The following is a 24,861-nucleotide window of genomic DNA, read 5'->3' as shown; positions in this document are numbered from 1 at the left end:
CACAGTATGCAAATAGACCGGTTTTGCTTAAACTGCCAATCCTGGGTCTTTTTCTGCAAGAAAAAAAAAATTCCAAGTGGATTTCCGGAGAGGTGGCCCAGGACTCACGGTGGGGTATCTGGCCCGGGTGGGGCTTTTGCATAATGTAAATGGGGCCCTCGAAGGGACGGCCGGCCGGGTGTGGCCAAGGCCGCTGCCTCTCAAGCCCCCGGGCCGGCGGGAGCCTCCGAGGGGCCGGCGGAGGCCAGGTGCGTTGCCGGGGCGGCCGGCAGAGGGCGCACGCGGCTCCCAGGCCCCTTCTTGCAGCCGCCGGACCGCCGCGGAGCGGAGCGACTGGATCTCGCGAGATTCTCGTGCGGCAGGCGCCGGGGCCAGCATGGCGGACTCGCAGGTGCTGCCCAAGCGGGGTCCCTTGCGCTCCACGTGGCTGCGGGCCCGCAAGGCTCGGACGCCGCTCGTCCTCAGCCGCCGGCCCCGCCGCCGGCTCGGGACGTTGCGTTGGTGCGGCCGGAGGCGCCTGCGGCGGCGGCTGCTGCAGGCCGAGGCGGCCGGCGCGGACTGGCGGGAGAGCGGCTGCCCGGTGCCGCGCGCGGTGGCCCGAAGGCCCAAGCCCGAGGCCCCCCGCCCCGCCCCGGCCGCGCCCCCCGCCGCGACCGGCCCCGCCACCCTCCCCATCCCCCCCGTGCGGCCGGCCGGCCCGGGCCGCGCGCTGCTGCTGCTGCCGCTGGAGCAGGTGGGTCGCGCCGGAGGAGCCGCAGCCCCTGGGAAGACCCTGCCGGTCCGCAGGTGCTCCGGCCGCCGGCGGTGCGGAGCGGGCACGCCGGGACCTCCCGTGGGGCCCTGCGCTGCGAGCGACGTGGCTGCGGGGTGCTTAGGCCTGCCAGGAGGTCCGCGAACCCTCTGAACACGCTCAGCCCTCTGGGGTCCTTGCCTTTATTTCCTGAATGTTCACGGGCGAGGACGCTGAGGTGTAGCGTAGGCAACTCGCCCAAGGTGTACAGCAACGGCAGAACTGATGCTGAAGGCCAGGCCCGGTGGCGGGGCCTCTGCTCTCCTTCCTCCAGGGCGGGAGCAAAGTGAGAACCCAGGAATGGGAGAAACTTGGCTGGCTGTGGGCCTTGGTACAGGTGGGGGTCGTGAGGACAGCGGAGCCCAGTTCAGGGGACCCCCTGTCCTTCCTGTGTCTGTCCTGGCAGAGGAAAGTAAGTTAAAGGTAGTAAGTACCTGATGGTCACCTAGTACAATGTATTGTGACTTGGAACCCCCCCCCCCCCCGCTTTGATATGTGAAAAGCAATTAAGAATTTAGAAAACTTGGGATCCCTGGGTGGCGCAGCGGTTTGGCGCCTGCCTTTGGCCCAGGGCGCGATCCTGGAGACCCGGGATGGAGTCCCACGTCGGGCTCCCGGTGCATGGAGCCTGCTTCTCCCTCTGCCTGTGTCTCTGCCTCTCTCTCTCTGTGTGTGACTATCATAAATAATAAAAAAATAAAAAAAAAAAGAATTTAGAAAACTTAAAAAAGAAGAGGGGGGGGGTGCCTGGCTGGCTCAGTGGGTGGAGCATGCTACTCTTGATCTCACGTTGTCACTTCCAGTCTGAAATTGGGCATAGAGTTTATCTTAAAAGAAGTAGAAGAAAGTTCAGAAAACTTGTAACAGAATTTGTAATGTTATATCTTCTTTTTTCTTTCTTTGCTAGGGTTTTACTTTTAGCGGGATCTGCCGTGTGACTTGCCTCTATGGCCAGGTGCAGGTGTTTGGTTTTACCATTAGCCAAGGCCAGCCAGCCCAAGAGGTCTTCTCTGCCTACACCCACTCTCGCTTGGCTATCAGTGCAGTTCATTATTCCATGCCTGAGAAAAGCAAGAAGGAGATGAAAAGAGAAGCCCGAACTTTGCTCAGATCTCACCTTAGTCGGGGTAAGGAAAATAGCTGGATAATTTACTGAAAGTGTACTATAATAAGGCTGATATTTTTAGATATTCCTATTGCCTAGACATTGCGGTTTTTTGTGTCTATTTAAACCCTCATGACGGTCCTGTGATTCAAATTTGTTTTCACCATTTTACAAATGAGAAAAATTGCTCAGGGCCACATACCTAGCGTATAGCAAAAGCAAACCTGGATTGATTTCTCCATCCAGGTGTGTTCCTAGTATGTGATATGGTTTCCTGAAGAAAGTTTTCAAACGTAAGTCCTGCTCTCAAAAAGTAGACTGTTCAGCTGAGAAGGTAGTCCTAAATGATGTAGAATTTCATGGAGTTACTTTTCTCTTTACAGATGACAGATGCTGGTTGATGAAGAACTTTTCTCCTCTGTGTTCCATTGTGATGCTAGAACAACTGAAAACCTCCACTGTGAACTTCTTAGTCAGCCATCCAGGTTTATCTTACGTTTTCGTACAAGAGGTAGAGCCAGTTTTCATTCAGAGTTTTGCTAATTACTTTCACCAGAACAGTCATGTCAGATGACTGTAGGAGCTCCCTTGGAAGATCAGTTTGTTGTGTTGTGGGTTGTGCACGGTGTCACATGTGTGCACTGCAAAATAGCATAGAAAATGCTATCTCCCTTTCCTCATTAGTTTTTTTATTTTTAAAAGATTTTATTTATTTATTCACCAAAGACATACAGAGAGAGAGAGAGAGAGGCAGAGACACAGGCAGAGGGAGAAGCGGGCTCCATGCAGGGAGCCCAATGTGGGCCTAGATCCCAGGACTCCAGGATCACGCCCTAGCCTGAAGGCAAGCACTAAACCGCTGAAGCACTGAGGGATCCCATCCTCGTTCGTTGTATTCCCCCTTTCATCCTTTCATATTGTAGGTGGTTAAATGCCTTTTGGAATTTTTAATTTATGTTTTGTCCAGGTTTTTTTTTTTTTTTTTTTTTTTTTTTTTAGATTTTATTTATTTGAGAGAGCAAGCATGCATGAGTGGGGGAGGGAGGAAGGGGGAGAAGCAGGCTCCCTGCTGAGCAGGAAGCCCTATGTAGAGCAACTTGGGGTTCGATCTCAGGACCCTGGATCATGACCTGAGCTGAAGGCAGACACTTAAGCAGCTGAGACCCCCAGGCGCCCCCCCAAAAGATTTTTTTTTAACTTTAAGTACAATCTACCCCTCAACGTGGGGCTTGAACTCATGACCCGAAGATTAAGAGTTGCGTGCACTGCTGACTGAGCCAGCCAGGTGCTCTGCCTTTTGGAATTTTTTTTAAATGGTTACATTTTTATTCTGATTTATTAACTTGAGACGGTATAAATTTTCTCTATGAGCATACTTCAGTGAGCTTATACTTTCTCCCATTTCTTTCTCAACTCCAAATTTTTGCTGACCATGTTATTAATTTTTTTTTTAGGATTTTATTTATTCATGAAAGACACACGGAGAGAGGCAGACATAGGCAGAGAGAAGCAGGCTCCCTGCAGGGAGCTTGATGCGGAACTCGATCCCAGGACCCTGGGATCATGCCCTGAGCCAAAGGCAGGCGCTCAACCACTGAGCCACCCAGGCATCCGCATGTTATTAATTTCTTTAAGTTGTGTTCTGTTGCTATAATTATCTCCCGTGAGCCGGAAATTGAGCCTAATCTGTAGGATTATCAGGCTGACTGGATTCGAGGTATGAGGAAAAACCAAGGAATAACATGCTTTTGGATGCTTACAGTTATTGAGATGGGGATACTGCAGGAGGAGCAGATTTAGATAACCTTGAGATGCCTGTTAGACATTCCATTGGAGATGTCAGGTGGACAGTTGAATATATGAGTCTGGAATTGGGAGCTTTCAGCAGAATGGCACACAAGCCATGAGATGGGATAATAACACCAAGGGAGTTGATACAGAGAAACAAGGGAGTTCAAAGTCTGAAGCTTTTGGCACTCCCAAGAAGAGGTCTGGATGAGGGAGCAGCAGAGACTGTCTCTGATGTCAGAGACATCAGAGGAGTCACTGATGTTAGAGAAAAACCAGGTGAGTGTGATCAGAAAGTCTTCAGAGGAGCTGGAAGTGAACAGTTGTGTCACTTGCTGCTGTTGGTAGGTGGGTCCCAAGAATGGAGCCTGGGAGGTAGGAGTCTGATCTGGACAAGCGCAGTCGCAGTAGACTGCTTTGGGATAGCCTGACCGGATTAGGGTCAAGAGCCTAGGGAGGAGGAATTCTAGGGTTTAAGGGAAGGAATTTTGCTTTTGTGATTGGAGAAGTGTGGTCAGAGTTTTGTTTTTTGTTAAGATGCATGAAAAAAAAAAACAGTGCATGTTTGAACACAGCAGGTAGGAATGATTCAGTGCAGGGAGGGAGGTAATGGTGGAAATGAGGCTGCAGAAGGGGAGCTTCTGGCTCTGGTGTCTGTAGGGAGGAATCAGCCTTGAGAGCAGTGGCAGTTCACCTGGAGTAGCTGGCCCACGCGGAAGTTCTCTCTCTCTCTCTCTCTCTTTTTTTTTTTACTTTAAAAAATATTTTTATTTATTTATTCATGAGAGATACACAGAGAGAAAGGCAGAGACATAGGCAGAGAGAGAGGCAGGCTGCATGCAGGGAGCCCAACATGGGACTCGATCCTGGGACCCCAGGATCATGCCCTGAGCCAAAGGCAGGTGCTTAATCACTGAGCCACCCAGGTGTCCCAGAAGTTCTCTTTTGATGGTCTCATACCCTCCGGGAAATAGATCAGGGCCATAGCTCAGTGGGAGGTGTCAGAGGTTAGAAGTGAGAGGAGAGGCCATACAATGAGCACAGGACAGTCAGTGGACTTTTGTGATGACCTCCGTTTAATCTAGTGCAGACTCAGTAGCTGGATGAGGGCCATGGAAAAGGAAATGGGAACCTTGTGTTACCAAGCCTTTGCTTCTTGCAAGGGAAGATTCTAAGTACCTTGATAATCTGTTTTCATTCATTTATTTTTTTAAGATTTTATTTACTACTTTGAGAGAGCAAGCACAAGCCAGGGGAGAGGCAGAGGGAGAGAGAGAAGCACACTGCCCGCAGAACAGGGAGCCTGATGCAGGGCTTGATCCCAGGATTCTGGGATCATGACTTGAGCCAAAGGCAGACGTTTAACTGACTGAGCTACCCAGGCTCCCTTGTTTTCATTCATTTTAACTCTATTTATTTGTTTTCTGGGATTTCATCACCACTGTTATATTCCTTATGCTCCTCCTCTTCCTATGCTGTAACTTCCCTCCCCCACTGTATGTCAGTACATCCTAGGGTTATTTTTTCATACAAGGCAGATAGTGAACTTTATATGATCTGATTTTAAGGTACATAAGATATTCTTATTTTGACATCCATGATTGATAGTTGAACACAGTATAGAGTTTTCCCTGGAGACCTGTGCCACTGTATTCTAGAATCCAGTGTTGCTGTTAGGAAGTCACACACCACACTGATTCTTCTATGATGTCTTTATCCTGGGATTGATGAATTGCATGAGTATATGATCACGGATGGGTCTCTGCCTTGATTGTCTTCACTACGGAGGCCTTGTTTCCTCTGAGGCTCCAGCGAGGGCCTGCTCCTCCATTCCTTGGGTCGTGTCGGTGGTTTCCTGGTACTTCTGCTGGAGCGCCAGTGGACTTAGTGGGCCTGTTTTCCACATTCTTTCAGCTCTGTTGGTTGTCTTTTTACTTTATGTCTAAGGATGCTGTCCTGATTTTGTTCTGTATCACCAACCTGTTCAACAGCAGTGGTCTTTTGTTGAATTGAATTTGCACATTTTCCTTTCCTGTGGGGTCTCCTACAGAGGTGATGGCAGCTTGAAAGGAAGTGTCAGCCAGGACAGGTACAGACTACTATAGAATAGCTGATGAGACTCCTTGAAGGGATGGCTGCAGGGGTAAGAGGGGGACTCAGATTTATCTTTCATAGCTCGCACAACTATTTGAAGTTTACTAATTTAGCACCAGAGGAAGACTGTGCACTTGTTTTCACGTTTTCTTAAAGCATTTTTAAATTGTTAATTTCAGAGTCCAACATTCCAGATTAACTCTGAACATTTGGCCCTGAGATCTGTTGGCATTAAAAGGGAGAAGAAGAAAAATGGCCTTCGTTTGACTGAGAGTGTGTTGTCGGCCTTGGAGGAGTTGGTTACCGTGTCCTGTGGTGAGTGATATGTGGTGATAAAGGGAGTGTTCATCCCCCAGGGCCTTAAGATTACAATGTACGTGTAGAGCCCTAAAGAAGGTGGCTAATTTGAGGCATCAATGTTTGTTTTGTTTCCAGAAGAAGTAGACGGCTGCCCTGTCATTCTGGTTTGTGGCTCTCAGGATGTTGGAAAGTCAACATTTAATAGATACCTCATTAACCAGTTATTAAATAGGTAAAAGTGTTTTTATTTTTGTTTAGATGTATTATTAGATTTGGGTAATGAGATAGGATTTTTGATTTAAGAAACTAGACGGGAATGCATTTGACTTCTAAATACAGATTATCTACAAGTCTGTGCAAAGCTGCATTCTCTGTTAGGCTGTGTTTCTCGTAGTGTGGCACAGCGGCCTCTCGGGGTGTCCTGATTGTGCTTATCAATTAATGTGCAGGAATCACCTGGTCTGTTTGTCCATACCCAGAGGTTCAGAGTAGGGAGCAATTCTATGGCATTTTAAAGATCAGGTATTAGGAAAGACGAAGTTGTATCCACACTGTGAATGGACACCATGACCACACCTGCATCACATTTTCTTTCAACATTTTTTTTATATTGATGGCTGTCTTTGGATCATTCTACCTAAAAGACTGCATAGGGTGGATTATGCCTATGTATTGCATGAAGTCTGTAATATCTGATTTATTTTTTGACAAAATTAAAGTTAGTTGAGATTTTCTTTATTTTTTTCAATATTTTAGTATTTCCTGCATTGACTACTTGGAATGTGATCTGGGACAGACAGAATTTACGCCTCCAGGATGCATTTCTTTACTTAATATTACAGAACCGATTTTAGGTATGTATTATACATTTCTTTCATGTCTTGGTTTCATAAAACTCAAATATAATGATACAAAAAATTCAGAAACTATAAGGAGCACCTGACTGGCTCAGTCAGTGGAGCACACAGCTCTTGGTCTCAGGGTCATGAGTTCAAACCCCACATTGGGCATGGAGCCTATGTAAAAAAATTAAGGTAAAAATCAATAAAAATTAGAAAAAACAAAATGGGAGTGAACATCCCCAGACCAAGTTCCATTATGGTAAGCAGAACTGATAGCCATTTAGTTTTGTGTAAATTAGAAACACACCTTCTTACGGTATTCCCTCTTCTATGAACCTGTATGATGATGAAGTGATGTTGACACAATACTGTTAGCTAATCTATGGATTTTACTCAAAATGCATTCAGTTATCTTACTTTTTTTTTTTTTCATCAGTTATCTTACTGATGTACTTTTTCTGGTTCAGAATCCAAACCAAAGTCCCATGTTAATGTTTTTTTTAATAGTAAGATATGTACAAGGTGATATTTAATGTTTTAACCATTGATATGTGTCCAATGCAGTGACATTACGTGCGTTCGAGGTGTTACATGCCCATCACCACTGTCCATATCCAAAGCTTTCTTCCTCCCAAACTAAACCGCTGTCCCCGTTAAAGAACACTTGTTCCTCCTGCTCGCCTTCCAGCTCCTGGGAACCTCTCTTCTACTCTGCCTGTCAATTTGCCTGTTCCAGGTCCTTCATATAAGTGAAAATAATATTTGTCTTGTGTTTGTTTTTTCTCACTAAGCATAATTTTTTTCTTTTTATTTTTTTAAGTGTTTTTATTTTAATCCAGTTGATTAACACAGTGTTTTATTAGTTTTAGGTGTACAATATGGTGATCCAACACTTCCTTGTATCACCTTGTACTCCTCACAAGTGTGCTCCTTCATCCCCATCACCTGTTTCACCCCTCCCCCAAGCATAATGGTTTAAGATAATGTCCATATTGTAGCAGATAATCAAGATTAATTTCCTTTTTGTGGGTATCAGTCCATTATATACATGTATCACATTTTGTTTATACATTCAGCTGCTGATGGACAGTTGGATTATTTCCACTTTCTGGCTATTGGGAGTAGTGCTGCTGTGAACATCAGCATACAGATATCTGGGCTGGTCCCTGCTTTTAGTTCTTTGAGATATACACTAGGAGTGGAATTGCTGGGTCATATGGTAATGCCATGTTTAACTGTCAGCCTGTTTTTCACAGCGGATGCATTTTGCATCCCCATTGGCAATGCACAGGGCTCTCCTTTCTCCTCATCTTGTCATCTTGATTATAGCCATCCTGTTGGGTGTGCGGTGGTAACTCAGTGTGGTTTTGATTTGCATTTCCCTGATGAGCTTCTGTTCCTGTGCTTTTTGGCCTTTTTAGATCTTTGGAGAAATGTCTGTTCAAGTTCTTTGCCCATTTTTGAATTGCGCTATTACTGAGTTTTAGGAGTTCTTTCTATATGTTCTATAGATGTTAATCTCTTGTCAGATAAATGATTTGCAAACATTTTCTCCCATCCTCAACATTTTCTTTCCATTTTCTTGACTGTGTCCTTCAATACAATAAAAGTTTTTTTTTTTAATTATCTTTTTTTTTTTTTTTTAAGATTTTATTTATTCATTAGAGAGAGAGACACACACACACACAGGCAGAGACACAGGCAGAGGGAGAAGCAGGTTCCATGCAAGGAGCCTGATGCGGGACTCAGTCCCAGGACCCCAGGATCACACCCTGGGCTGAAGGCAGGCGTTAAACCGCTGAGCCACCCAGAGATTCCCACAATAAAAGTTCTTAATTTTTATGAAATCCACATTAATTTTTCTTTTGTTGATACTCTCTTGGTGTCATGTCCACAATGTCGTTGCTAAGTCCAATGTCATAAAGATTTTCTCTAATGTTGTTTTTTTTTTTTTTTTAAGATTTATTTATTTATTTATGATAGAGAGAGAGAGAGAGAGAGAGAGAGAGGCAGAGACACAGGAGGAGGGAGAAGCAGGCTCCATGCCGGGAGCCCGATGCAGGACTCAATCCCGGGACTCCAGGATCGCGCCCTGGGCCAAAGGCAGGCGCCAAACCGCTGAGCCACCCAGGGATCCCCTGTTGTTGGAGTTTTGTAAGGTTTAGCTTTTATATTTGTCTTTGGTCCATTCTGAATTAATTTTTTTTTAAGATTTTATTTATATATTCATGAGAGACCGAGAGAGAGAGAGAGAGAGAGGCAGAGACATAGGCAGAGTGAGAAGGAAGCTCCATGCAGGGAACCCGATGTGGGACTCAGTCCTGGGACTGCAGGATCATGCCCTGGGCCCAAGGCAGACGCTCAACTGCTGAGCCATCCAGGCGTCCCTTGAATTAATTTTTGTATATGATATAAGGACAACATCCAACATCATTCTTTTCATTGTGGGTGTCCAGTTTCTTATTTGTTGAAGACTGTCCCTCCCCCATTTAATGGTCTTGGCACCCTTGTGGTAAAATATTTGATACTTTATCTTGTGGTGAAGTATTTGACCATACATATGAGGGCTTATTTCTGGGCTCTCTGTTTCATTCCATTGGCCTATGTGTCTATCTATGCCAGTTCCATGGCAGTGGAGGAATAGGAGTCCTCCAACTTCATTCTTTTTCAAGATTGTTTTTGGCTGTTTGGTAGTACCCTTGCAATCCTGTATGAATTTGAGGATCAGCTTTTCCATTTCTGTGAAAAGGCCGTTGAATTTTGGTAGGGATTGCATTGATTGAATGTGTAGATCACCTTAGGTGACACATCTCAATAATGATAAATCTTCCTATATGTGAACACAGGATATCTTTCCAGTTTTTTATTCTTTTTTTTTTTTTTTTAAGTTTCTATTTGTTTATTTATGAGAGACGCAGAGAGAGGCAGAGACATAGGCAGAGGGGGAAGCAGGCTCCCTATAGGGGAGCTTCATGCGGGACCCAGTCCCAGGACTCCCAAGATCACAACCTGAGCCAAAGGCAGACACTCAACCACTGAGTCACCCAGGTGCCCTCTTTCCAGTTTCTTAAGTCTTCATAAATTTCTTTCAGCAATGTTTTGTGGTTTTCATATACAAGTCTTTTACTTGGTTGGATTCATTCCTGAAGATTGAATTCTTTGAGCTATTACCATGAATGCAATTGCTTTCCTAATTTCCTTTTCCAGTTCACTATTGGTATATAGGAACATCTGATTTTTGTGCGTTGACCATGTACCCTGCAAATTTGCTGAATTCCTATATTAGTTCCAGTAGGTCTTTTGTGGATGTTTTAAGAATTTTTATATAAAAGATCATCATCTGTGAATAAAAGTAGTTTCACCTCGTCCTGTCCGGTCTGGATGCCTTTAATTACTTTTTCTTGTCTCCTAGCTCTCTCTGACTGGGACCTCCAGTGCAGTGCTGAATAGAGGGAAACATCCCTTTCTCCTTCCTCATCCTAGAGGGAATGCACTTCAGCAGAAGTGCACCGCCAGTGGTGGATTTTCTGTTGTTCGCCTTTGTCACGCTAAAGAAGTGGGCTTCTCTCCCTGGTGTGTGAAATGTTGTATCATGAAAGGCTTTTGGACCTTGTTAGGTGTTTTTTCTGTGTCAAGATAATTGTGTGATTTTTGTTTAGTTGACTTTTAAAGATTTTATTCATTTATGTGAGAGAGAGAGAGAGAGAGCACAAGTAGTTGGGGCACCAGGCAGAAGGAGAGGGAGAAGCAGGCTTCCTGCTGAGCAGGAAGCCTGCTGTGGGACTCAATCCCAAGACCCTGAATTCAGGATCTGAGCTGAAGGCAGAAGCTTAACCAACTGAGCCACCCACGCGCCCCTGTTTAGTTGACTTTTAAAAGAAACATGATAGATTCGGTTGCTGGATGTATTGTGGATTTAACAGACTTTTTGACAATAAGTAGGGCATTCATATTGTTTTTAGTTTTATCAAAACTAATTGTTTAGACTTTGCTCTCCAGGTGGTTTCATTGTTTTCCTTTACATTTTCTATAGTCCATTTATTTTTCTTTTCCTCTTTCACCCCTTAATATTTCAGTGGGTGTTTCCCCAAACAAGGACACTCTATTATGTAATCATCATGCTGCCACTGAGTCAAGGTAGTGATACGGCTATGCTGCTGTTCCCTCGTCCATCCAGCCACCTGCCTGAGCTCCGTGTGTATTTGCAAATTTTTAGTCTTCAGTCTGGAGCAGTCCCTTCAGCTTTTCTTTTATGACCTTGGCAGTTTGGAAGAATACATTTGTCGAATGTCCCTGTGGTTTGGCTGAGATGTGATGCTGTATTCTCTGCATCACATCAACAAGCTATTGGTTTGCCCTATTACCAGAGAGGTTAACTCTGCTCATTTGGTTAAGATAAGTGTTTTCCACTCTGACTGTAACTAGGTGTGTTATTTCTTCAAGGTGTCACTGCTTGTAGGTCCCCTCAGTGGAAGAGCTAGGAAACATATGCTTTTTTAAACCCACACATGCATATACGTGTGTATGTATGTACACACACATATGTGTATATACACTACCTCTTTTTCTCTTTGTACGTTCCGTATTTATTAAGAGCCATGAGTTTACTGCCATCATTCCAATTCCAGTCTTTCACCCCAGGTTTATTCTAGTTAGCTTTCCCCTTCCACATTCCCCATTCCATATTTATAAGTTTCATCTCTGATGATGAGAACCCTGGCTATGATTATTCTCCATGTATTTATGTATTTACTCAGTTCCTTTGTATTTGTTCAGTCTGTCTGCTGTGCAGGCCAATTCCTCAGTTGTGGGCTGCCCCAATCCCTATATTCACCTTTGGCGGGCACCTTGCAAGCCTTGGCTCCGGTGGCCTTGCCTCAACCACAGAAACCAGGCTCTCACCCTGCTGACTGTGTTGCCATGTGGTTCTGGTCACCAGCCTGCTGAGTGGTTCTGGATCCCAACCAGAGAGGGGAGTTGTCTCAGGCTTGATGGATCCATGCTGCGATTAGGAGTGTCTACTCTGGATCTGGGCTACCTGAGGTTCAAGCCTGGCTGGTATCTACTCACTGTGAGACCTTGGTCAAATTAATCTACGTCCTCTGTACAAATGGGGATAGTAATACTACCTACTTTGTAGGGTTCTTATGAACATTAGAGACTCCATGTGAAATACATGGGTCATAGTAAGTGCTATATTCCAGCACATCATTGCTGTTGTTCTTATTTGTCCTTTCATTAAAACGTCATGCCTGCAAGGATGGGGAGGTTTGTTTTGTTCACAGATGTATCATAAGTACCTACAACAATGCTCAGTGTTGTAGGTGCTCAGTAAATGTTTGTTGAGTGAATGGCCATATAAGGACATAATTGAGATTAACTTTATTAAAATAGAGTAAAAATAACGTGTCTTTGTATTAAGCTGAAAGCTCAGATTTTTATTTTTATTTATTTACTTATTTACCTATTTATTTATGATAGAGGGAGAGGCAGAGACACAGGCAGAGGGAGAAGCAGGCTCCATGCTGGGAGCCTGATGCGGGACTTGATCCCGGGACTCCAGGATCGTGCCCTGGGCCAAAGGCAGGCGCCAAACCGCTGAGCCATCCAGGGATCCCAAAGCTCAGATTTTTAAATTTAATTTTATTTATTTGAGAGAGGAGAGACAGCACACACACACAAGTGGGGAGAGCGTCAGAGGTAGATGGAAAAGCAGGCTCCCTCCTGAACAGGGAGCCCAACGCAGGGCTAGATCCCAGGACCCTGAGATCATGACCTGAGCCTAAGCCAGATAGACACTCAACCAACTGAGCCACCCAGGCACCAGGAAAGCTTAGATTTCTGAAAATGGGATGCAGCTGTTCCTAGTGGTGGGATGGTCTGGTAGGATGGTCTTTGATTTCTTTAAGGATCTTTGTTGCTGAAAATGGCTGAAGCAAAACCCTCACCTCCTTTTAAATAGTCACAGATTCAAACTCTTACCTTTATCTTCCTAGGACCACCTTTCACCCACCAGAGGACACCCCAGAAAATGGTATATTACGGGAAACCTTCTTGTAAAAACAACTATGAAAATTATATTGAGATAATAAAGTATGTATTCAGCTCCTACAAGAGAGAGTCCCCTCTTATCGTCAACACGATGGGCTGGGTGTCAGGTAAGCCTGTGGAGGCACATCTGGCAGAAAGGAGGGGCAGCATGAGTAAACTTTTCGCTTCAGGCAGTAATGCTGAGCCATTTTTAGGAGACTCTTTTTGATTCTTTGTCTCCAAGTAGCTGTGCTATTTTCTCATAGGCATGTGTCACTGCATTTTAGCACCACAACTGCTGTGTCCTCTTCTTCACAGACAAAGGACTTTTGCTTCTCATTGATCTCATCCGGTTGCTGTCTCCCAGCCATGTTGTTCAGTTCAGTTCTGGCCGGAGCAGATACATGCCAAACCTCACCCCTGACTATGTGGATGACATGGATGGCCTGTACACAAAGAGCAAGTCCAGAGTCAGAAACAGAGGTTTCCAACTGGCAGAGTTTACGGAGAATTTGGAATTTGCTGACGAAGAAAAGGAGAGTCCAGTTGTGTTCACTGGACATAAACTGATACGCGTCCAGTCAGACTTTACATTTAGAAAAACTCCAAGAAATAGGTAATGAAACTGTCATGGCTGGAGAATGAGGTTCTCTGCAGTTTAACAAGGCCTTCTGCCCTCAGTTCCTTAAAAGGAATAAGTCTTCCACAAGTTTTCAAATTTTCCTCACAGCCCTGTGTTCGTGAAGGAGAATCTGTTATTTTCTGAGCTGTTACTGTCCCAATGGAAACAGAGACAGCCCCGTCCTAAGATGGAATGATTTTGAATTTTTCAACTTTATGATGGTATTAAAGCAATATATATGCAGTAGACACTGTACTTTGAATTTTGTTCTTTTCCTGGGAAATCAGAATGCTATACGACACTCTGTCCTGATGCTGGGCGGTGACAGTGACCCTCAGCTCCCAGTCAGCCATGAGGGTGAGCAATAGACACAGCAACCATTCTGTACCCCTCCAACATGGGCTCTGTGTTAGGTGATTCTGCCCAGCTGGAGGCTAATGTGAGCATCCTAAGCACATTTCAAGTGGGCAAGGTGTCTTAAAGGCATTTCCAGCTTCAGATATTTTCACTTTTTTGTGGGTGTGTGAGGACGGAACCCCATCATAAATTAAGGAAGACCCATATCCAGAGGTGGCCTTCAGCTCTGGTTGCCAAGAGCTTTTACTGAAGGGGAGTCTTTATGTATCATGTTTTTCCAGTGGGTTTATAGAAAGGCAGGGTCTACAGATGTTGAAGTAGGGATGTGTTCTTTCTACATATAACCTGTGTAATGACTAACGGACTCTGTTTCCGAGCGGGAATTGGGCTCCTAATGTTAAATCTCTACTTACTTTATTCTAATTTACTTTTCAGAGAGTCACATAACAAAGTTCTCCGTGATTTGGCGGTACTAGGTTACCTTGGCCAGCTGCAGCCCCCAGTGCCACGACCACTTTGTCCTTTACATGGTCTGACACCCTATCAGGTAACCCGAACTCGTATGGGGAATTGTCTCTGTTGACTTAACGAGCACTCGAGCAGCTTCCTGGGCTCTTCTGGCCACCTTACAGCGCTTCACTCCTCTTTCCTCAGAATCACCCTGTGGTTTAGGGCCCGTAACTGCCTCAGCTCATAGACAGGAGAGCTTGTGCCCGTAGCTAGCTGCTGTCCTGTGTTGGCCACGACTACTTTCTGTGCTGGTTAGGAATGTTCTGTCTGATTCTAGAGGTGGCCTTGGGCAGTCCAGCTCTAGTGCTTCCACTTTTTAGCAGCGTGTAAGACCGTGTCTTAACTTGGAGAACAGAGGCTGTGCCCGACCTCACAGGATGGTTCTGAGTTCACTGAGTGTTCATAGTGGCTCCTGGCATCTGGAGACTACTCTTTTTTTTTTTCTTTATTTTATTATTATTTTTTTACATGTAGGCTCCATGCCCATTGTGGAGCCCAGTGCGGAGCCCAGTGCCAGCCTTGAACTCACCACCCTGAGATCATGACCTGAGCTGAGATCAAGAATCAGACACTTAACCAACTGAGCCACGCAGGCACCTCCCAGAGACCGTTCTTGAAAGCATTTCATACTGTCAAAAGTGGATTCTAGGGTCTCCTGGGTGGCTCAATCGGTTAAGTGTCTGCCTTTGGCTCAGGTCATGACCTCAGGGTCTTGTGTCAGGCTCCCTGCTGAGCGGGGAGCCTGCTTCTCCCTATCCCTCTGCCTGCCGCTCCCTCTGCTTGTGGTCTCTCACTCTGTCAAATAAAATCTTTAAAAAGAGCATGCAGGGGATCCCTGGGTGGCGCAGCGGTTTGGCGCCTGCCTTTGGCTCAGGGCGTGATCCTGGAGACCCGGGATCGAATCCCATGTCGGGCTCCCGGTGCATGGAGCCTGCTTCTCCCTCTGCCTGTGTCTCTGCCTCTCTCTCTCTCTGTGACTATCATAAATAAATAAAAATTAAAAAAAAAAAAAAAAAAAGAGCATGCATGTGTGTACTTGTGCATGAGCAGGGGAGGGGCAGAGGGAGAGGGAGAAGCAGATTCCTTGCTGAGCAGGGAGTCCGATGCAGGGCTCGATTCCAGGACCCTGAGATCATGACCTGGAGCAAAAGGTAGATGCTTCACCGATTGAGCCACCCAGGAGCCCCAGATAAATAAAATCTAAAAAAAATAATAAAATCTTTTTTTTTTTTTTTTTTTTTTTTAATAAAATCTTTAAAAAAAAAAAAAAAGGTGGATTCTAGCACTGGAATATTTGCATCTTGGAATCCAAGCTCCTTAGAATTATTATTATTATTATTATTATTATTATTATTATTATTATTATTATTGCTCCTTAGAATTATTTTGGAAAGAAACTACCATGATATTAGAATGCCAGATGATAAAAGATTAAAATAGCAATAGATGGCATTTCCTAAATCCTTACCCTCTGTTCTGTCTTAAACCTGTGTTAACTTCTTTGCTCAGAATGTCTTTGTTATTACCCCATTTTACAGATGCTAGAACTGAGGTCAGGGATGCTAAGTCAGCTTGCCCAAGGTGCCTAGTAAAAGTTTGACCTGGGACCAGAGCCCAGAGTGTTTACCATCTGCTGTCCATACTAAGCACTCAGTGTGTGCTGTGCACTTGACCTGGACACAGCTCCCTGCTCAGCAAGGAGCCTTCACAGCAGCCCAGTGAGGGAGAGGCTCTTTCATTCCCTTTTTACAGCTTAGGAGCTGGGCACTGTAGGCAGGTCGAGGCACTGGACTCAGGTCACACCTCAGCGGGGCACTCCTCAGGCAGGAGCTCTAGGCCTGGCCGACAAGGACATGTCTCCCAGGTCTGATGATGAGCTCATCTCCCCTGGAGAATCTCTAGCAGTTAATTAAAGTTTTGGTCAGTGGGGTCTTTTACTCAATTAGAGATGCTCTATAATGAAACTTGAAGCTTATCTACCAGTAATTTTATCTGTCTTTTGCTATTTCAAGTTTGTTTTTGGAATCTAAGCAATATAACAAAATACTTTTCTACTTTACAAATTGGAAATTACGTGAAGAGTTACATGTTAAAGGCAGTTATAGTTGACCTTTAAGCAACACCGGATTGAACTGCATGGGTCCACTTATATGCGGAAGCTTTTTTTTTTATTTTTATTTTTATTTATGATAGTCACACAGAGAGAGAGAGAGGCAGAGACACAGGCAGAGGGAGAAGCAGGCTCCATGCACCGGGAGCCCGACGTGGGATTCGATCCTGGGTCTCCAGGATCACGCCCTGGGCCAAAGGCAGGCTCCAAACCGCTGCGCCACCCAGGGATCCCGCAGAGGCTTTTTTTGATAAATAGAGTCATTCCCGTGTTGTAAAATGTACTCTTCCTTGTGATTTTCTTAGTATATGTGCTGCTGAAGTGAGCACTCCTTGTGATTTTCTTAATAACGTTTTCTTTCCTCCAGCATCCTTTATTGTGAGAATACAATGTGTAATACGTCCAATATACAGAGTGTGTGTTAGTCATCTGTTTGTTATCTGGAGGGTTTCTAATCAACTGGAGGCTCTTAGTAGTTAAGTTTAGGATGGGGGTCAGAAGTTATTTGTTGATTTTCAACTGCATGGGATGGGGGTCAGTGCCTCTAACTCCCGTGTTGTTCAGGCCTCCACAGTATTTATCTTGTGCTTCTGGAGTTTGGTCCATTTTTCTTAACTCAGTATGTTGTATAGAGAATAGATGGAGGCTCTTTCTCACTGAATGGAGGTTTGCTTTCTGACATTAGAAGACCTCTCAGCAACTGGGGTTTTCACAGTCCCCCTCGACTTTAATGCATTTAGGGTGTCTTCAGACTTGTGTCTTCTGTGTGTCTTTAGAAAATTCCAGGTGTCGGGATGCCTGGGTGGCTCAGTGGTTAAGTGTCTGCCTTTTGCTTAGGTTGTGATCCTGGAGTCTCAGGATTGAGTCCCACATCAGGTTCCCTGTGTGGAGCCTGCTTCTTCCCCTGCCTCTGTCTCTGTCTGTCTCTTTGTGTGTCTCTAATGAATAAATAAGTAAAATATTTTTAAAAAAAGAAGGGAGGGAGGAAGGAAGGGAAAAAAAGAAAAAGGAAAGGAAGAAAGAAGAAAAGAAAAAAGAAAATTCCAGGCATCAGTTTGGATTTTTAGCAATTGTTGGCTGGCAAAGAACTTAGTATGAATTTCTTAGGTTCTCTCTATTAAAGTAGTGAAACACTGACCAGTATTTGTTAGCATTTCTGTTCTGTTTAGGTACTTTTTGGTGGACAGTTTGGCCAAAATTGCTTTAGATGGCTGCCTAGTCAACTTTTAAACATTAAAGGTAGCCTTTCGGGATCCCTGGGTGGCGCAGCGGTTTGGCGCCTGCCTTTGGCCCAGGGCGCGATCCTGGAGACCCGGGATCGAATCCCACGTCGGGCTCCCGGTGCATGGAGCCTGCTTCTCCCTCTGCCTGTGTCTCTGCCTCTCTCTCTCTCTCTCTTTCTCTCTCTCTCTGTGACTATCATAAATAAATAAAAATTAAAAAAAAAAAAAAAGAAAAAAAATAAAGGTAGCCTTTCAGGGACGCCTGGGGGGTCTCAGTGGTTGAGCGTCTGCCTTTGGCTCAGGGCATGATCCCAGAGTCCCAGGATCGAGTCCTGCACCGGGCTCCTTGCATGGAGCCTGCTTCTCTTCCCTCTGCCTATGTCTCTGTCTCTCTGTCTCTGTCTCTCATGAATAAAAAATACAATCTTTTTTTTAAAAAAAAAGTCTCAAATAGAATTACTAGAGGGAGATGCAAATTTATTTTCCAGGTCCCTTTCAATGCAGTTGCACTCCGGATTATTCACGCTGATGTCGCTCCTACTCATATATTATACGCTGTGAATGCCAGCTGGGTTGGTCTTTGCAAGATCCTGGATGATGTCAGAGGATACGCAAATGGACCCATCCTACTTGCCCAGACTCCAATCTGTGATTGTTTGGGGTTTGGTGAGTGAGAGTAAAACATGTCTATATACCTACTGAAATTGATCTCCAACCATATATGGTTGGTCTTGTTGACCGTGTAGCTATCTCTTGGCTGGAGTGGTCGGAGTGTCTCTGACTTCTAGACAGTGGGCCTGGGGGCTGGTGGGCAGGAAGGAAGTAGCATTTTCTCTGCTTCTCCTGCCAACTCTAAATCTAGGATTCCTAAGGGCCTAGTCATGGCCTTCCTGTCACTTGACATGTTTTCCCTAGGCCATCTGTTCACCTGCTGGCCCCTAGATCCATCTTTAGGCTGACTTCCCACAGGATCTCGGTAGCACAACTGTGTCTGAGCTCTAAGCCCATGTTACCAGCACACTTCTCCACTTGGATATCTCACTGGCATCTGAGACTTAGGTCCATGACTGGTGTCCTGATTTTCTCCCCAGATCTGCTCCCACCCTCACCATCTCCTGTTCCAGGCCTGAAGAGTCCTTGGAAGATTCACTCTGGTGTTTGCAGCAGACCCCTGGGTCCACCTTGGTACCCCCTTCCCTTTATTTGACATATCTAACCCATTAGCAGGTTTGCTAGCTCGTTTGTAAAATATGTCTGATTCCTCCAATCTCATCTTGTCTTACTCTGCCAGTCTGAGCCACTGCTTCTCTGCTGGAGTTTGCGTAGTCGGGTGATCTGAGGACATTGTGACTATGTCACGTCCTGGTACTTCCCATCACTCAGGCCCAGCACCATTGGCCTGGCAGTGCTTCGGGCCCTTCCTCCTTTGCCTGTCCCCCTGGCTCATGGAAGCCAATAAATGTTGGTATGATTCTGGAAAAGTGCTGGACCTATGTAACCCAAAATTAGCAAAACCTTTACATAGTAAAATACGTGTTTCTGAGTTACATGAGACTACTTCTAAAAAGTGTTTCCATAGAAATTGTAACCTGGTACAGACATAAAGAAGGAATTGATAATGGAAAGATTGAGTTGTCTCTGTGTTCTGCACAGTGTCTTTTCTTCCTGGCCTGAGTGTGCCTTACCTAAGACAGTCTAGGACTTTTGCATGTAGATCACTTTGGTTGTTCATGGCTGAAAATGGAAGGTTCTAAGAGATGGAGGTATTTGATGACTCTTGACCAAGGACTTCATATTTTCAGAGCAAAACACAGTTGAAACTCTTTTTTTTTTTTTTTTTTTGAAACTCTTATTTTAAAAGGTGTTCTATAATTCTTAGTGTTAGGGAGGTATAACATCTTCCAGAAAGGATTATTTGCGTGTGTTTTATGTGTCTTCAAGGAATTTGTAGAGGGATCGACATGGAGAAGAGGCTTTACCATATCCTTACTCCTGTGCCCCCGGAAGAGCTAAGAAATGTGAATTGTCTGCTGGTTGGAGCCATTTCCATTCCACAATGTGTTTTCAAGAGCCAGGTGAGTGCCGCTCCCCGGGAAAGCCCTCGAGGTAGCCAGAGAGAGTCACAGGGACACGTTATTGTGGAGAGGCCCAACAAGGCAAATGAAGTATCAGAGTGGCCTGAGAGGCCCAAGGCCATGAATTCCCATCATTGGTAGTCAGGAGCCCCATGGTAAAGCCCTTATCCCAGAAGTAGGTTATGGGAGGAGAGAACAGAGGTGGTCTCCCCAGGATTACTCCTTCCTGGGGATACCCATGACAAAGTCATGGGGAGTCCTTGGCGGAGATGCTGGATGTTCCTCACATCTCAGTTGCTAGCCTTAACTTGTTTAAGGGAGAAACGCACCCACTCCCTCTTACTCTCGTGCTGGTTGATGTGTTTGTGGACTTGAATTATTCAGAAAGGTGGCAGTCACCTTTGTTACGGGCTAGTTGTAGAAAGTGGACCGACCCTCTGTGAGAAGGGGGACCAGAGGTCTTAGGAGTGTGGGGACCTTACACAGACTTTCACTTTTCACAATATTTTCTGGGGAAGAAAGGAAATGCCACCAAGTCCAATTGGCAGGTTTGGGGTATTTCCATTCATTCTCTTCATGTTTCTGTTTCAGCGTGGGCTCGAAGGGACAATACCTTACATCACCACAGATTACAATTTTAAACTTCCGGGAGCATCAGAGAAAATTGGAGCAAGAGAAACTGAGGAGACATGTGAAGAGAAAGTACACCCCAAACCTAAACTCTATCGAAGAATAAAATGACACTGACGTTATTAGTAAGGGAAGGAGCTTTTACCTGAAAACTGGACTTTGTCTGCAGCCTGACATCAGGCTGATGGCGAGGATGGGGAATGGTGCCCTGAAGTAGCCAACAGCGTTTCCCATGTACCTCGTGGATCTAGAGTAAATTTAACTCTTAAAAGCTACGTGACCTAGAGTTTTGCCCTGGTGTTCTGTATGGTTCTTCATACTGACTCTTTTCTTTTCCAAAGGGTTAAAGCAGCAGGGGGACGTTTGTACACCATTAAAGCAGAGAACACAGTTGATTCCTCACAAAGCTCTTCAAACACCTGGTGGTTGGAATCTGGATAAAAATAGGGAAACTGGGTCCTTAAGAATCTACCAAAGAGGAAGGGAGGCTTGGCCAGCGGGGTCACAAGCAGACTGGTGCGGGGGCTCCCCGGTCCTTGCCCAGCAATGGCAAATGGGAAGGAGGTCCCAGCAGCAGGGTCCGCCCGTGGTTGTGCTCATCTCCGGTCCACACTCTTTTTCATTCACTTGGTCTGGTGTGAAAGGATCACATTTGGTTTGTTTGGTGTAATCAAGGTTTAATTAGATAAAAACTTTGGACTCAAGAGCCCTTCGTGTTTTGGGTTTTTTCATCTATGACTTTATGCTGGAAAATATTGCTCTCAAATTTAGGAAACCTTTGCTGTGGTCTCTTTAAAACTAGCTGTGTCCTAATTGACTTCTCATTGGGGATTGAAGACATAGTGTGGCAGAGCTGGACACCAGGCTGTTTGGAAGAAGGACTGGCCGAGCAGCTCGTGGAGAGCTACATCTCGTCTTTGGTGGCTGGACCGGATCTTGCACATAAGGACAACTCTGCTCCATCCAGTGCTTCCTCCAGGGGAGACGGGATGATGAAGCCATTCTCCCGATGGCTTCTGGGAAGGTGGTGGAAATCCATTCTTCGTCTTCTCCCTGATTGTCGCAATTCTTGATCCTCTAGGTTGGAAGTGGTTTTGGTAAACAAGGGTATCTAATTAGATCACATCATTTGTGCATTTCAGTCTGTGAAAGTCTTACTGAGGTAGCTTTTCAAACTGGTCTTGTGGGTTCAGCTTTCTACAGATGATGTGGAAGGCCGGTTATTTGGATGTGGGTTTTAACATCTATGTTCGTTTAAACCGTTGGTTGTTGTCCTGATTCTTACGGTGGCCCCTCCACCCTTACATGCTCTCCCTGGAACTGTGCCACCCTCCAGGGGTGGTTTTGATTCTCTGGAGACAGTTTAGGGCCTGACTTCATTGGGTCTTACTTATATCTAAGTTTACCTTGTGCGTGCTTTCTGTCTTGGTCTTGCCAAGAACTTTGACAGACAATCTGCCATTACCAGCATTTTGCCTCCCTCCCTAGTTCCTTGTGTCTTCACAGTGATGCTCACTATGGGTCCTGGGCAGCAGGTCTCAGGAGGAATGACAGTTGGTGCCCTGGCACCTGCACTCCAGGAAACAAAGGCTTGGCTTTTCCCTTACCGCCTGCTGCTCTTCAGGAGAAAGTAGGCATTGCCACTAGAGGGAGCTGCCGGCCCTGGGTCCCGTGGCCCCAGAGCCTGCCAGGGAGCCTGCCTGAGACTCCTTGGAGGGCTCAGACATCCTGGAGACTCAGGTGTGTAGCCAGCTCCGTGGGCCTGCTCACACCCACAGTGGTGCCATCCACCCTGGATGTCTGTCCCTGTGATTGTCAATGTCAGTAGTTTGGGCTTTTTGTCATTTCTACAGTCCTTTGGTTCAGAATATGGTGGTAAGTTCTACACTTGAGGTATTCTTAACAAAAACTCAGACATTTGTGTGTGTGTGATTTCCAAAGCAGTATGTGCATTTTTTAAGAAAAAGAAATAACATGACTTAGAACTTGAAACCCCTAGTTGCTGATTTTGTGGTTCTTTAAAGCCAGTTCTTTAGAAGAGATTCCTTTATAGGAAAGACAGATGTGAAGATAAATAGCAAGATTCTTGGATGGTGGTCATTTGTAATCAAGGGCCAGTTGGGCCTGGGGACAGGAAGTGGTGGCCCCTCAGCATGGCCTGGAACAAGAGAAAGGGGAGAAGGATCGTTGAGCTGGTCCTTCAGGTGCCATGAATGTTTGAGATATCACTCTGGAAGAGGCCCGGGGTAGGGATAGGGGGCCTGGGCTGGGACCCTGGGACAGGGGGCTGCTTCCCTGCCAGACCTGGGATCTGGGTCCCGTGTCTATTTGGTAGTTTTATCCTTCAGGTTTGGATGTGGCAGTTGAGTGGCGGAGGCAGCAGGCTTTGCTCTGTGAGCTGGGAGTTGGCCAGCCGTGTATCTTTGCGGGAGATATTCAGCCTGTTGTCATCTGTAAGGCAGGATGGTGGCCATTCGTCAGTGCCTGTGGGGAGGAAGTGAGGCTCGTCTGTATGTGGTGGAGCAGTACCCTGTCTCTTGTTGAATTGTAAGCTTTGAGAAAGCAGGGACCAAGACTATTCCTCACAGTTACACTGGGTCGAAGAAGAAACTAAATGTTTAAACCTACATCCCTCTTCCTTGTCTGGCCTCTGGGCAGGGTTACCCTCAAAGCATTTTTCCAGCCAAGTGTGCTGTCGTCTCTCCAGCCAACCTGAGGAGTAGGTTCTGGGTCTCCCATTAGTACCCGATCCTGGCAGTTCCATAAACCCTCACTTACTGCTTTTAAAATTGTATGAACGGTTCACTCATGTAAAAAACAACTTTAAGACCCACCACCACATGGGCAATCACTCAGTGTCATGATGCAGTCTTGTCTGGTGTTTTTCTAAGTTGTATGTGTGTGTCTTATAAAATTGGTGTCCCGCCTTATGTGTAGTTTTTTAATCCAGCTCTTTTCATTTAACAAGGGAATTTCTGTGTCATTAAATATTTTTTGAGAACATGAAGTTAATTGTGTGATTTATGTTACATGTGTAGATAGATCATCTTTTTCCGGGAAATTACTTAAATTTAGGAGAAATCATGGCAAAAAAAAACTTTGGTGAAAATAAAGCATTGGAAGGTGGAATCTGGGTGCTGGAGCAGGGATGACAGGAAACCCCAGCAGATGCTTGTACCCTTTTCCATTTCAATATATTTTTTAAAGATAACTATTTTGAGAGAGAGAGGGAGAGTGCGCATGTGCGCACACACACACACAGATGAGAGAGGGGAGAGGGGGAGAGAATCCCAAGCAGACTCCCTGCTGAGTGCAGGGCCCAATTTTGCCTCCGTGCCAGGACCCTGAGATCAAGACCTGAGCTGAAACCAAGCGTCAGTCACTCCACTGATGGAGCCCCTCCTTTGCACCCAGGCGCCCCTCATTGCAATACTGAATGCAGTGGAAGTTTAAGTTGTGTTTGGGCCCAAGGATGTAAGTTAAGAGAAAATGCTATGTCCTTTCTGTACCGTCTTTGAGAGTGTGTTAGAAGGAAGAGTTTTGCTGCCAGAGAAGTTCCAATTAAAAGAGGAAAACCAGCCTGCGGCCTGTGCCTGTAGCTGTCTCAGCAAGTGCTCACTCAGCAGCCCCGTCCTTGCTCTCCCCACACTGGCCTGGCAGAGGGAGCCAGCCTTAGCCCACAAGTGGAGCCTGAACAGTGGCTAAAATAAATATGGGAGCCGTCTGTGCTGTAAGGGGAAGGAGTCACGTGACACACGGGGCCTCTTCAGCAAGGCTTTGCTAAGCTGAAAGCTTTCCAGGGCTCTGCCAGGGAAAGAGGGCAGAGGGTGGCTGGGGGCCAGCCGAAAAACCCACTTGGAGGCGAGGGGCAGCAGGTCTGATCTGGGAATGCTGGAGCTGAGTAAGCAAATGTTGGGGAGTCAGCAAACAGAACTGAGCCGGTGGGCAGATGCTGTTGGGCCAGGCCGGGAAGCCCGGGGTCGCGGTGGCAACAGGCCCTGATGCCCCTCCTGGTGCTCAGTGATCTGTGAGCGCCTGTCAGGCAGGGAGAAGCCACCAAAGTCTCAGCCCTTCTTGTGAGGAGGCCAGCCAGGGGGCTGCTGCTGGCCGTTGGGGTGGGAGAGACAAGGGTCTTCATGGAACTGCCTCCATGAAAGGGAAGGCTCTCACCAAAGCAGCACCATAGGGTCCGTTCCAGGGAGGAAATGGGTACTTGGGAGTGGAAAATCCACGGAGAGGAAACCACCAGCAAGGAAATGGTGTGAACTGTGGCCACAAGGTCCACACGTTAAACTAGCTCCCAGGGGGCCTGCGTCGGGGGCGAAGCGAGTTGGCAGGGCCGAGAGCTCTGTGGTTTTCTGCCAGAGAAATTCAACCTGGTGCTG

At 45.9% G+C, this 24,861-nt stretch overlaps 1 protein-coding gene across 2 annotated transcripts; it reads left to right on the top strand.

Moving 5' to 3' along the window:
* The first annotated feature begins 363 nt into the window (after positions 1-363).
* NOL9 (nucleolar protein 9) lies at positions 364-23,483 on the top strand. Of its 2 annotated transcripts, none has more exons than XM_072731143.1 (12): positions 364-733; positions 1,698-1,917; positions 2,279-2,406; positions 5,957-6,092; positions 6,216-6,309; positions 6,834-6,931; positions 12,916-13,077; positions 13,268-13,565; positions 14,364-14,475; positions 18,260-18,437; positions 19,713-19,846; positions 20,438-23,483. In XM_072731143.1, the coding sequence occupies exons 1-12, from the start codon at positions 377-379 to the stop codon at positions 20,585-20,587; spliced, it is 2,067 nt and encodes a 688-aa protein (XP_072587244.1). In that variant the 5' UTR covers positions 364-376; the 3' UTR covers positions 20,588-23,483. The 2 variants fall into 2 exon arrangements, with proteins under 2 accessions (XP_072587244.1, XP_072587243.1); XM_072731142.1 differs by having other exon boundaries at positions 6,213-6,309.
* Positions 23,484-24,861: the final 1,378 nt, after the last annotated feature.

This window comes from Vulpes vulpes, chromosome 12 (assembly GCF_048418805.1).
Source record: "Vulpes vulpes isolate BD-2025 chromosome 12, VulVul3, whole genome shotgun sequence".
NCBI lineage: Eukaryota > Metazoa > Chordata > Mammalia > Carnivora > Canidae > Vulpes > Vulpes vulpes.
The sequence above is the reverse complement of the archived record's forward strand: the minus strand, read 5'-3'. Positions and strand labels throughout refer to the sequence as shown.

Coding starts and splice junctions, on each gene's coding strand:
- NOL9 (XM_072731142.1), top strand. CDS start 377: ATGGCGGACTCGCAGGTGCTGCCCAAGCGGGGTCCCTTGCGCTCCACG. Junction 6,932..12,915: donor TATTACAGAACCGATTTTAG/GTATGTATTATA, acceptor TTATCTTCCTAG/GACCACCTTTCACCCACCAG. Junction 13,566..14,363: donor AGAAAAACTCCAAGAAATAG/GTAATGAAACTG, acceptor TTTACTTTTCAG/AGAGTCACATAACAAAGTTC.